The following is a 12,439-nucleotide window of genomic DNA, read 5'->3' as shown; positions in this document are numbered from 1 at the left end:
GGCATTCCAAGGGCTAGTGAAGTTAAATAGATGCATTGTCCTCTCACACTAATTCACACTTTCAAAATTTTATACATTCGGATTGTTCTTGCTATGATGATATTTGCAAACTAAATGAAGGCTGGGGTTTAGAGGACTAAGCATTCTGACGTGCATTACTATCCAAAGAAGTTTCTGATGTGTTTATTTGCTGCAGTTCCTTGTTTAGTTGTGTCTGTGCTATGCAGATGAGCTGCTGACACTGGTGACAGAGAGGACAGATAATAGGAACAAGACTGTATTGTGTGCTGTGCTCTCTATCAGTTCCCCAAGTTTCCCCAGGTAAAGGGACATCTTTAACCTGAAATGACAAAGCCAAAACCTCACGATGACTCAGCTGGATGGCAAAGCCCAACCAGGTGCCTAGAAGAAATATTTAGGGAATGCTTGTTGTAGACAGTTCATCCTCACATGTCAAACAGTTAAATATTTTCACTGAATTATTTGCACAAACTTTTATTTTTAAGTTATTACTTAATTTTAACAAATTATTTATTTTTTCCTAGATGTTAAGTGACTATGTTACAGTATCTGTAACCTTCTGTTCAAATGTGTCCACAACTATGCAAACAGACATCTGCTCATTCTTACAAAGGGTAATGACAAGTTATTTGTGTGTTCAGGACTGCATAGTGCGAACCCACCTAACACCTTTTCTTTATTTACCTGGTACCACTGCAGACAGTGGGGGAGATGAGGGGGAGAAATGATGAAAACTTGAACTGTGCATTTTGAGAAAACTCCAGTTAATTTTTCAGTAGGAGAGCATGCTTTAACTATTACTTTTTTTTGGTATTAAAAGCACTTGGGTTCTCATTTAAGCCTGTAATCTCAAAATGCAAGATTATTGGTGAAAAACCAAGGCGTTCACTAGGTCTTGTCACAAACAGTTATAAATGTCACTTTCCCTCAATGCAACTTAATAAGAGAAGGAATGGGACCTGACACGGCCATCATTTAATTGTATTTGCTTTCTGACAGGTACACGGGTGTCTGGAGCTCCTTGGCACTACAGAAAATGAATGTAAATTAATATAGGCAAGATGATACTGAGGAGCAGTCAGAATCTCACAGGGTAATGTCTTTATTTTTTAAGCATGTAACATTGTATTTAGAAAAAAACCACACAGAACAAACTCTGTTCATGGCAATTTTCAGCACAAACTGCTCACTTCCGTATTGTACACTAAACAGGACTGTGAATAATGTCATTGCTGTAACAGTAAACATGAGTATGTCTGTCACTCTAAATGCCTTAAAAATTACAAAGAAATTAAGTTAAAAGCCTAAAAATCAATATATTGTTCTATTTAATTTACTCATTATAAGATCATCCTTAAGAACCAAATCTTTAAGGTGTTACATGATGTGCTGGGGTAATTTGAGCAATTACACAGAGATTTTAAAATGCTGTGGCTGGAAGTTAATTCCAGAACTATATGTCATAGGCAGTTCAGAAGACTGTTTTTCTCCCCAACTCAATTTCACCAATGTATCTATACCTAAATGATAGCAACGATGATGCAGGGCCTATGTTTTATCTGCTGTAACCACTGAGTTGCTGATACTATGTCAAGATATTTGCTCTACATTGTCCAGTGACCAGCCCAACATGAACGTTTGATTAACATCTTCCAAATGAAAATACCATCCATACATATGACTAATATATCTATAGTTAGCTAATACCCCATGAGACACAGAAATAATACGCCTCAGGGAACGCAGCCATGCAGTATGTGTAAGAAGGCACGCAGCATGCATCTGCTGGCCTCTGACTGTGAGAAAAAACTCACAGGGCGGAATATCATTTTTAAAAACAGGTTACATTTATTGATAGGATTCTGCAGTCTGAAGTTATGTATTTCCATTTAGCAAACTTCAGGAGCCAAACGCTTCAATTAATTTGTATACTCAAGCTTCTCTTGACCTGAATAGGAATTGGCTTGATATCAATGAAGTTCTCTGCACAGAATTAAAGAATGACTGCATTTGCAGTAAAAGATATTCCCTTTTTAATTTGAGTAGAATTAAAAGCATTTAGGGCTGTTGCCTGTATCAGTTACAGTGCCCATCACCTCCTAAGGGAATTACAGAAACTTGTTTTTCCAGGCAACTGTGTTGCCTGTAAAAGCTGCTGAAGAGTTTCCTTTTTTCCTCCCCCTTTTTTTGTCAGCGCTATGATGTACAAGAACCTTTACATACAAGGGTGAAGGAGAAGGCAATGCATGACACCAGGGTATGCAGTCCTGCACAGGCACTGTCTGCAGAACCCGTACGCCACTCAGAAAGAAAAAATTGCGTAGGTCTGGATGGATGGTCTCAGTACAGTGCACTCCTTCCGATGGGGACTCCAGTGAGCTCCCTCGTCCCAGGGCTGGAGTATGGGCTGCAGTTCACTGTCCCTATAGCTCATGGTGCCATATGTGGTTAAGCAGTGTGTGCTTTGGCCAAAGAGAACAATTATCTGTAATACTAAATTTTGATATTTGTAGCTTGACAGTAATCAAAGGATTATAGCAGAGTTTAGCCAGTTGTAGAAATCAGGGTAATTTTGCTTGCTTCAGTTTAAAGCGATAAGGCACTCTTAAAAGGTCAGTGTCCATTGGTATGCTGCAATGGGCCACCTTGGCTAAAATCACACACGTATGAACCCTTTAAAACAGGGCAACTTAATTCAGTCATTGGAGTAGAACAACGGCAATTACTCATCAAGACCTACAGACCAAAGTCAGAGCATTGGCAGATCAGAAGGTGATATTAGCAGCATTTATCAAATCCATCTGCAGGGCCCACCAGAGAATTCACAGCTGTGAAAGGGAAATGAAGTTTCAGACCAAAAAGAGGAGATAAGCATACAGAAATGACCTTAGAGGATTAAAATATGTGGACACTGGTCACTGTAACCTCCTTTGCCAGTCTTGTGTAGCACACGATTTTTTTCAAGAGACTTTGGAAATACAGTAATTTTATCCAGCTTCCCAGTCAAAGAAAAATATTTAGAAACTGATTCAGCAGTCTACCGACTTCAAACAAAGGTCTGTGGAAATGCTGATCCCTCCCACTTACCCATGAAAATGTCATACACAACTCTGCTCTAGCCTTATTTTAAAGCTACTGTTTTCTCTTATTAAGACTTTGTAAAATGATCCATTACTATATATTTTTAATCTTAATTTCCTTTCTCTCATGAAGCCATTCTTTAAAATTGTGTTTCACAGATAAAAGCCAAAATTACTGAACATAAATGTACCACTTACACTGCTTTTGAATATTATTATATTTCTGCATATTTCTGAGAATTTGTCTACGCATCCTGAAAGGCACTGTTGTCAAATCATAAACTCCTACATAAATGTGGGTATACGGCACCCACAGAAACTGCACCAAATATACTTTTCTTAGCATTAGAAGAGTTAGGCACAGGCAGTATAGGACTGTTGGCACCGAAGGCTCCCTGTGCCTGTACTAATTCAGAAAATCTTTGACTTCAGTGGAAGCTCCCCCAGGAAAACACTGTTTTGTTCTTGTTTTGACAATATGCCTCTCTCTCTCTCAGGGGACATTCCAATGGTTTAAAGGACACGAACATTTTCTACTAAGTATTTCAACTTTTTCAGAAAACTGCTCTGGAAAATGCATTTAAAAATAGTATTTCTAGTATGGAAATATTTAGATTGCTTAAAATGTCTAGAAAGAACCACACTTTCACTTGATGTCTATTGATCACTAGACTAATTACTGGAGACTACTATTGGCTCTGTCTCATTAGAGCTCCCTTTTCTGTCTCCTTGCCTGATGTCTCACATTCCCACATTTCTCATCCTCCTCATACCCCCCGAGCCTGGTTTGCGCTGCAGGGCCCAGGCAGGGGTGGAGATGGCTGCAGCTGCACAGCCCGAGCCCCGAGGACCACAAGGCACAGGTTCTTTACTGGTGGAGGAGTAGCACCATGATACCAGATGCAGTAAAGCTGTACTGACTTTCCAAAGCGGTGATGTGCTCAGCTGACGGGTAGGGCAGGGTGAGCGCCCAGCACGCTGCAGAGGAATGTGCTCGAGACTCGGGGCTTTCAGCTAGCATCAAGGTCTAACACAAACACTTCTCAGAGTTCACATGCTGCAGTATTTCTCATTCTGAAAGGCACTTAGTGCCTTATGATGTCTGTTGGTCCTGTAAGACACGCACACCTGAACACTGATTTGGATAAAACAGTGCTTTCAAACTTTTCCAATTATGTAGCCCTTACATTTTTCCAGTGGAGGCTGTAGCCCTTTTAGACATTTCACAGGCTTGGATTTTGCATATCATCTTGGTTTTCCTAATTGCCCTGTGTGAATCCTTTCAATCCATGTCCATGGACTTCAGGCTGAAATTACTAGGATGGATAAGCTGGAAGTTAAACCCCAGGGCTCAGTCACCCCTCTGATCAGCAACATGCAGCAGAATCCAGATCTTACCTTGGCATATTTTTGTTACTTGAAAAAAAAAACAACCAACCCAGAATCCCGTTGTACTACTTAGGTGATTAGTTCTCAATAAGGAGACTAAACGTAAGAATATGTAAAGAATAAACCAGTTAGTTAAGAAGTTAAAAGCACTGAATCAGGTTAAGTATAGAGTCTCACTCATGCAGCAGCAGTTACCTGCATTAACATTCTGCTGACAACAAAAGCACCCTGTCAGATCCCAAGGGCTCCTTGCCGAAACACTGCTCTGCAGAAGCAAATTGGGTCCCATCCCTCCTGCTTTAGACCGCCTGACGAAGAGCCCAATGCATCTGAAATGCAGCACAACTGCTCACAGCTTTCAAACACAGAGACTACAGCTCCCATCATCCTATGCTCCAGCCCGATTTCTCCAAAGAATGTTATTTGCTCTTTAGTACATCAATACGATGTGAAAGCAATGAGGACCTCCTGGCGAGTGCCAGTTCTCAGTGACTCTACCAGCTGGTCAAAGTCGGAATGCCTGCTTCCTGTTTTCTAATGGTAAAAAGTAGATTTTGTCACTCACTCTCCTGGGATGCCTGTGCCTACCTTGATTTAAAAATATTGACTCTGCAAAACTGCATTCGTGCAAACTACCTTTTTCAAAACTTTACAGGAATAGACACTTTAACATTATTGTAATTAATTCATAAACTGTGCACAACAGCTTGTAATATAGCTCATTCAAAATGGCAAGAACGACTGAGTGTATGCTAATTTTAAAACAAAAAGATTTTAATTAGGAAAATCCTGTTTGCAAATGTGACAGATTCAGTGGATTACTTCATGAAACTTTACATGTCTGTTACTGTGAAAACGTAACATGAATTTGTACCATTAGGGAGTTAAAACCAGCATGCATTGTCCTGTCAAATTGTCAGTTTGTGAGCTGCAATTTGAAAAAAAGCATAGAAACATGTTGAATACAGTTTTAGTATTAGTTCTAGAGTGACAAAAAAATGGAACTTTCTTGGAGAAAGACTATGATCCATGTTTCTTCTTGGGCTAAACTCCCACTGTGGGTTGAAACTTCTCCTGAACAAGGCCTATGAGGCAGGCTTGGCTGACACGAGATTTCTGGGGAACGGGCAGGACCCCAGAGGCACCTGAACACCCAGTGTCCCACTCCAAGGGGGTGTTTGGGGAGCTCTGGGCATCAACGCTGTCTTCCCTATGTACAATCGAGCATCTTAAAAGGTCATCTAAAACTTCCAGACACCTGAAATTTGAGGTGTTTCTGTCCCAGAGGGGTTTCAAATTCATAGCCGTACCTCTCTGGAGCTGCCAGGCGCCTGCAGGCGGAGGAGCCTGGGAAAGGAAGGGAAGGGAAGGGAAGGCAGGGAGGGAGCACCTCCTGCCAAGCCCAGGCTTGGGCACGCAGACGCCCGCAAGCAGCAGGGCAGTGAGAGATGCCAAAGGCCACTCTTGGGATCAGAGGAGATCTGGATTCCAGCCTCTTCTTCCTGTACTGTTTTTCTTTCAACACCTCTGTAATGTTAAATACACAGACAGTCCTAAGACCAGGGACCAGAGCCCATGTCTCTGTATCCTCTTGCATGTCACAAAGGTTAAAAAGGGTGCCCCTAGGCCAAAGCATGTTAGCAGATCATACTGACTACAGGCTGGATTATAGAGTACAAATACAGATGTTGGACCTCTTCTTTAGGCGATCCTTAAACAACTACCAATGCCTAAAAAAATAAATATAGCACAGTACATCTGAATTAGCCTTAGGACTTACAATAGCTGTATAGAATAGGACAGGGGGACAAAAGGTCACAAAATAATATTTTTAACTTTGTGATATGGGCAAATTCTACACCAGAATAATTCATTTATCTGGAACATGAAGCTGGCAGTAAATAGCTAAGCCAGCACATCTGGATTGACTTCTGCTTGCAATCTGGCTTTACATTTATGTTTGCTAGTGAGAACAATTTATTGATAATATTTCCTATCTCCGTTATTACTCATTTTGCAGTTTGTCCAATGGCATATCAACTAACCACTAACTTAAGCAAATGCAATTCCAAGCATGGGAATTCTGTTTTTGAGTAAAGGAATAGTGCTCGAAGCCATTTTCCTACTAGTACTTTATGAAAATCAGACATCTCAGATGACCACCTTAAATAAAAGAGGCAGTTTCAGGATGCATAGGATCTCCTTATGACCAGTCCTAGGTAACAATTGTCCTAAGCAATCAATTTCCTTCCTCTATCCTAATTTGCCCTTATACATCATATTCAAGATTTTATCTGGACAGGGGCTGGTTGGCTCAGTGGATAAACCTCTGCCTTTTCACCTCTGGGATCATGGTTCAAGTCAAACCCTGATGAAATGCATTTGATCGTCCTAATCTAGTTCTTAGTGGACAGTATTCCCATTATCTTTAAAAGGGTCAGAGCCAAGGCCATTGGGAAGAGTGCATTGTGCTATATCTTGTCTGTTGATTAATACATTTTCAGTGATGCCAGATCCTTAACCTCCATGAGCACACATATTCTCACAAAAAGCTTAATAAAGGTCCCTCATGGACTAAACCTTTCTTCTCAATTTGTGTATCTTTTCAAGATTTCCTGGCAATACTAAAAAAAACCACAAATAAATTACTCATAATTTAAAAGTATGTTTGCCTGAACTGTTTGTAATAACAACTCTAAGTTAACTAGCATGATAACAGATCACTTTAAATCATTACTTGGCATAGGGAGAACAAGACCTTTATAACTCAGTTCATTTTTACAGCACATTGTAATTTTCTTCTCAGACCATATCAGTTCAAGCTAAACAGACACACAGAATAAAGGGAACCTACCCTCGAAGGCTGATTTCACTGTTTGAAACATAGAAATCGAGTAAGAATGTGCTCTCTGTAGAAGTTCACTGTTTGTTCTCTGCAGCAAGAGGACTGCTGAAGGACCACCAATAGCAACTGAAGCTCTTTGCTTATTTTTTTCCATTATAATAACAATTAAAGTAAGAAATCGAACCACTTCCATTTCATGAATATCTAGGCTGGAGATCACTGGGCTTTTCTGTGTAACTATCTCGAATCTGTTTTGGAATTAATGCTGGTAACAACAACAGTGTCCTCTGAACCATCCGATTATCCAGGAGCTACTGTGCGGCTGGCACCCTCGGTCTAACCTCTTCTACCTCCAAGCAGCAGAGGCCAGGGGAGCAGTCGAGATCACGGACTGCCAAGGCACACGTCCCTGCGAGAGCAGGGCCGGTGCTGCCCAAGGGCAGCAGAGGACAGCAGGAAGGAGTGACGACCGGTGTAAGCACAGCTATAGAATTAGTCACCAGTTTCCATGAACATCAACAGACAAAAGAGAATATCATTTTAGTAGGAACAACACCAGGTTCCACTCTTAAGACAATTAATTCACTGATTACTTTTATTACACAGTTGTGGTCAAAATCTTAAGGACAGTATGTTAGTTTCTATCTGGATTGATTCTTTAATATGGTTCATATGAAAGACAGGAACGTATGCACCACTTCTCATTTCCAACTGTGGTTAAAGATTATAGAATTATTCCTAGTAACTAAATCATTCCTCTGTAGTCATTAAGAGTTCCTACATTCTTACTATATATTTATTTAACTGACTACTGAAGAAACAGCATTTAGCTTGCGGTTCTTTTGTACAAATCAATAACATGATTGTAATTTTTTCATTAAATAATTATCCCTGGCTTGCTTTTCTTTTGATTGTTTTGAAATTAATAGGGAACTCCTAAACACAAGATGCTTTGAAAAAACCACTTATAGCCTGATTTATCACAAATGATTAAGGAATTTGAAACAAAAACAGTAAAAATGTAGATTTATTCAAGAACTCCCTGCGCACTGCTACTCTCCTGAAAGCATTGGTATGCTAATTTTGATCACTTGAGAGCTGGCAAATCCAAAGCTATGACCAAATTTTGTGTGAGTAATGTACTGGTGAGTTAGCGTAAGGCCAGAAGAGTGGACAGCACTGCAGACCCACTCGGGAAGCCTACGGAGAAGGCCTGGGCATTCCCCAAGTCCCCCCTTGTGGGGACTCATTGTGCTTTCTGGGTGGGTGAGGAGCAGGAGCACAAAAGAGGAGTGGCTGGGATAGGGTTGCTGTTCCCAGCTTGGGGCTGCCGCCTCTTGAAGGGTCTAAGCAACCAGTTCAGATCAGAGAAGCCTCATCTGTTCTTTAACCACTGTTCATGGGCAAGTCTCTGGAGCAGGAGGACACAACAGTGCTGTATGGCACAGCTTGGCTATATCCTACCATCAAGGTCAGAGGTGTTAAGCTTTTTCTAATTCAAAAGCAACAACTTAAACTGGAATCTGTCTGACACTAAGGTGAAACTGTACATGTTGTACCTCCTCTTGTCCCACCTTCCTCATTGCCGCTCCGTAACACCTTTCCCCAGACACTACCTAGACATGGTAGTTCTGTTGTAGGTACGGGACTTACACCCTGGTCCATCTGATGTACTATAACTTTGACGTGCAATTCAGAACATACAAATTAAATACTAAGACAATTTCACATTATTGCTACAGCTATTTTCAAATAGGTTTTCTTTTTTTGCTATCACTACACAGCTGGATAAATCTGGGTGTTTCTTTCTGAAATAAAATGATGCAGAATGGTCATTGCACTTCAAGGTAATAAATATAGGTAATTGCTAAGTTAACGTTGGAATAAGCTGCAGATAAGTCTGGATAAGATACAGATTAGTTTGGAAAAATTAGACCTGACAGATTGCTGTATGCATTTCAAACTGAATTTCTATTGAACAGATAATTTGTATCTATATCAGATTTTTCATAAAAAAATACTCATTTTTATAAATATATCCTAAGATTCTTTTTGTTGATTGCAATGTAAAAAAGAAGGAATAACTGTGTATGGATAATGATAAAGTAGCCTGTTGATAATAAATATTTGTCAGGTCTTGTCACATCTGTACACATTCCAATGTTACTGAAGAGACACCACACTGATAAAAAAAAATACCCTCAGAAAAATCAATGGATTTTGAGCTAAAGCAGTTGCTAAACACACAGAAAACATCTTTATCCAACAGCCATAGTGCTGTGAAAATTCCCAAGCCTTGCATTGGTACAGCTAAGGAAAATTTAATCTTCCCAAATACTCATCAGGGCACTCCATCCTGCAGACCTGACAGCCCCACTTATAATTAATTATACAATTTCGATGGGAATATCGACTAAACAAAGCTATAAATCATAGAAAAAGTCAATAGGCATGGACACATTCAATCATGTCCCGACCAATGATTACTACTCTTAAAATACAATAATTATTTTCAGGAGCCAGCTTGAATTAAATTTCTGTCAGGCTGGTACAAGACCGGCGGTTGATGAAGGATGCGATGGATTTTTTGGGTTGAATTCGGCACAGAGACATTTATCCTTTTAGATAGGTAGTTTGTTTTTAGTGATCATGGTGCTGCGTGTTTAACTAGACCATGAAGATTAGATTATCTCCAATGGCTCATTATATCGTTTATCTTTTCCTTCCATGTTTGATCTGGAAGATTTCCCGCTTCTTGATGCATGAATGAAATGACTGCTGATTTTGAAATGGAATGTGCTTAAGTGGGATTCTGCCTATGCCTTCATGCACCACGTCCATGTATGTAAAGTCAACCAGCAGTCACCCGAAATACCACTGGGATGTGGTAAACGGCAGCAACATTCGGAAATGTACTGGGAAAAAATAAAAATGACACACATTTGAGTTATTTTAAAAAAAGCTAAAAAAATTATTATACTAATACACATGAGGAAAATCTGGGACAGGAATGGAATTAGTATGGAAACAGAAATTGGGATTAGTATTATTACTTTGAATTAAATGTCCCTCAAACTGCAAAACATCAGTGAAAGAAATGTTACGTATCTCCCAAGGATGCATTCACCTTGTAAATTTTAAAAAAAACCTAACCCCAAATCAGCTTATCTCCCAGTAACTGTGTTTTTAAGATATGTTGCCTACACAGATATTTCTTGTGGTGAGCATACGCACCATGCATGCTGTGAGAAGGGACAGCAGTCCCAACAAATGGGATGGATGTCAACAGATGCTGAAAGGAGAAACAGATCCTGACTTTTCTCACGAGTCTGACTCATCAAACGCTTCTGACCTCAAGAACTGAGTGAGATCTCAGATTCTCACATGGAATTAATCTCCTAGGTGTAAATCAGCTTAAAAACAGAGAGGGTTATAGGGCTTCAGCTGTCCTCCTTGCTCTGGATCCTTGCAGACAGCCCTCCAAACAGCCCAGTCCTCCATGAACAGCAAGAGAATAAGCCATAGGTAGGATAGAAGAAGAGAGAGAGGTGAGAGTCATGGATCCTGTGTACACCCCATTCCTAAGCAAAATGTAGCAATACACTGTGTGAGCAGGCACAGCGTGTAATTGATAGAGTGCAGCAAAACCGAGAGGTGGGGACTAGGGCAAACACGAAGAGGTGTTCAAAAAAGCTGAGACACAGAAGATGAATCCCTTGTCTTCTTTTATTTTGGGTATGAGGAAGGAAGGTAAAATTCAGTCACCCAGAGGAAAGGACTGAAGAAAGAAGGGGAGCCTTGGCTACATTGTCAGTCTGCATGAACAACTTTGACACACACAGTTTCCGCAGAACACACAAAATTTTCTGAAGATTTTGTGTAGTGTAGCTTGCCCTATTTGTATAGGTCAGAATATTCAACATGTGAACGCCGTTAGTTTATGCACACATAGGCAGGTCAAGACCTGACACAAGCTAGCGTAGCTCTTCTGATGTCAAGTGAAGTTGGGCCAGTTTCCACAAGCAGAGGGTCTGGCCTATGACATCCACAATAAGACTCCCGCATGCCATATGCACATTCCTGATTTTTATCTGTGCGTAACCGTTTGGGTTTTTTTCTTTTGGATGCTTAATGTTTTTCCTTTAGATACGTAACTCCTAGGCACCTTAGATGGAACTGAGAAAGTGCAAGCAGTGATATAGAGATTTTCCAAAATGAAGTGGCTACATTTTGAAATAAAATCACCTTAAAGAAGATATAGAGCCATACAGAAAAATTGTAGTCCTTGTCACAAATCAGAACGTTAGTGTTCCCTGTCTGCTTTCTCCAATTAGGAAGCCCTATATGATTTGCCACAGTGCCAGTCTGCTGCAGGGTTTGAGCTTTGTATTCTATTTATTCATGTGTTTCTATTATTCTTTGTAGACTCAGAAGACCCAGATATTTTCAGAACAGCTTTGCATTAAGGGCTTTTCCTAAGTTACTACGGTGCACAATGAAGAGCTAGTAGAGAAAGAGGATGCTTGAAGAAATGCAGACCAGAGGACAGAGAAGAAAAGTGAATTCACATATATTTAATTTACAATTTTTTTCTGTGAAAAAGAAGGTAAACAGATGCCAAAGTTAAGAAGCTGTACACAAAATAACTGGCTAAACTGAGGAGGAAATTTGGAACAGTTATTGTGTTGGATGAATTATCTCTTCTCATTCTGTAGACAGAAGGGCTGATAAGGATAAACGGCTGGTAGAGAAACGCAATTAGTATGTGAGTTTCCAACTTATTCCTTCAAAAGTGTTTAGCAATGAACTTACCGCAGTGCCATTGTTATCTCTAAATACGTCTTGATTAAAATAGTCAAAGAGCTTCTTTTCTAATTGTAGCATAACCTAAAAAAAAATAGAGAGGAAAGGTCAGCAAAGCTCTTGGACTCAGCTACCTAATACACAGCTGTTGGAAGTGACCCTTTTAGAGACATGCAACCCTTTAAAACTACATGACATTTCTACATGTCTAAAGCTCCTTGTCAGCTTGCCCATTTGGTTGACTGGCAATCACTTAAAAAGATCCAATTAACTGAGCATTAGGTGTGACAATCTATATCCC

At 40.0% G+C, this 12,439-nt stretch overlaps 1 protein-coding gene across 1 annotated transcript in view; it reads right to left on the bottom strand.

Moving 5' to 3' along the window:
• The window catches only part of INPP5A (inositol polyphosphate-5-phosphatase A), a 259,357-nt gene that overhangs the window by 27,338 nt on the left and 219,580 nt on the right, over positions 1 to 12,439 (bottom strand). The window contains exon 11 of the mRNA XM_075026659.1: positions 12,148 to 12,222. Coding sequence (XP_074882760.1) covers positions 12,148 to 12,222 — 75 coding nt within the window. The remainder of the gene's footprint in view (positions 1 to 12,147; positions 12,223 to 12,439) is intronic.

The sequence above is a fragment of the Buteo buteo genome, chromosome 4, assembly GCF_964188355.1.
Source record: "Buteo buteo chromosome 4, bButBut1.hap1.1, whole genome shotgun sequence".
Taxonomy (NCBI): Eukaryota; Metazoa; Chordata; class Aves; order Accipitriformes; family Accipitridae; genus Buteo; species Buteo buteo.
This window is presented reverse-complemented; position numbering and strand designations above follow the sequence as displayed.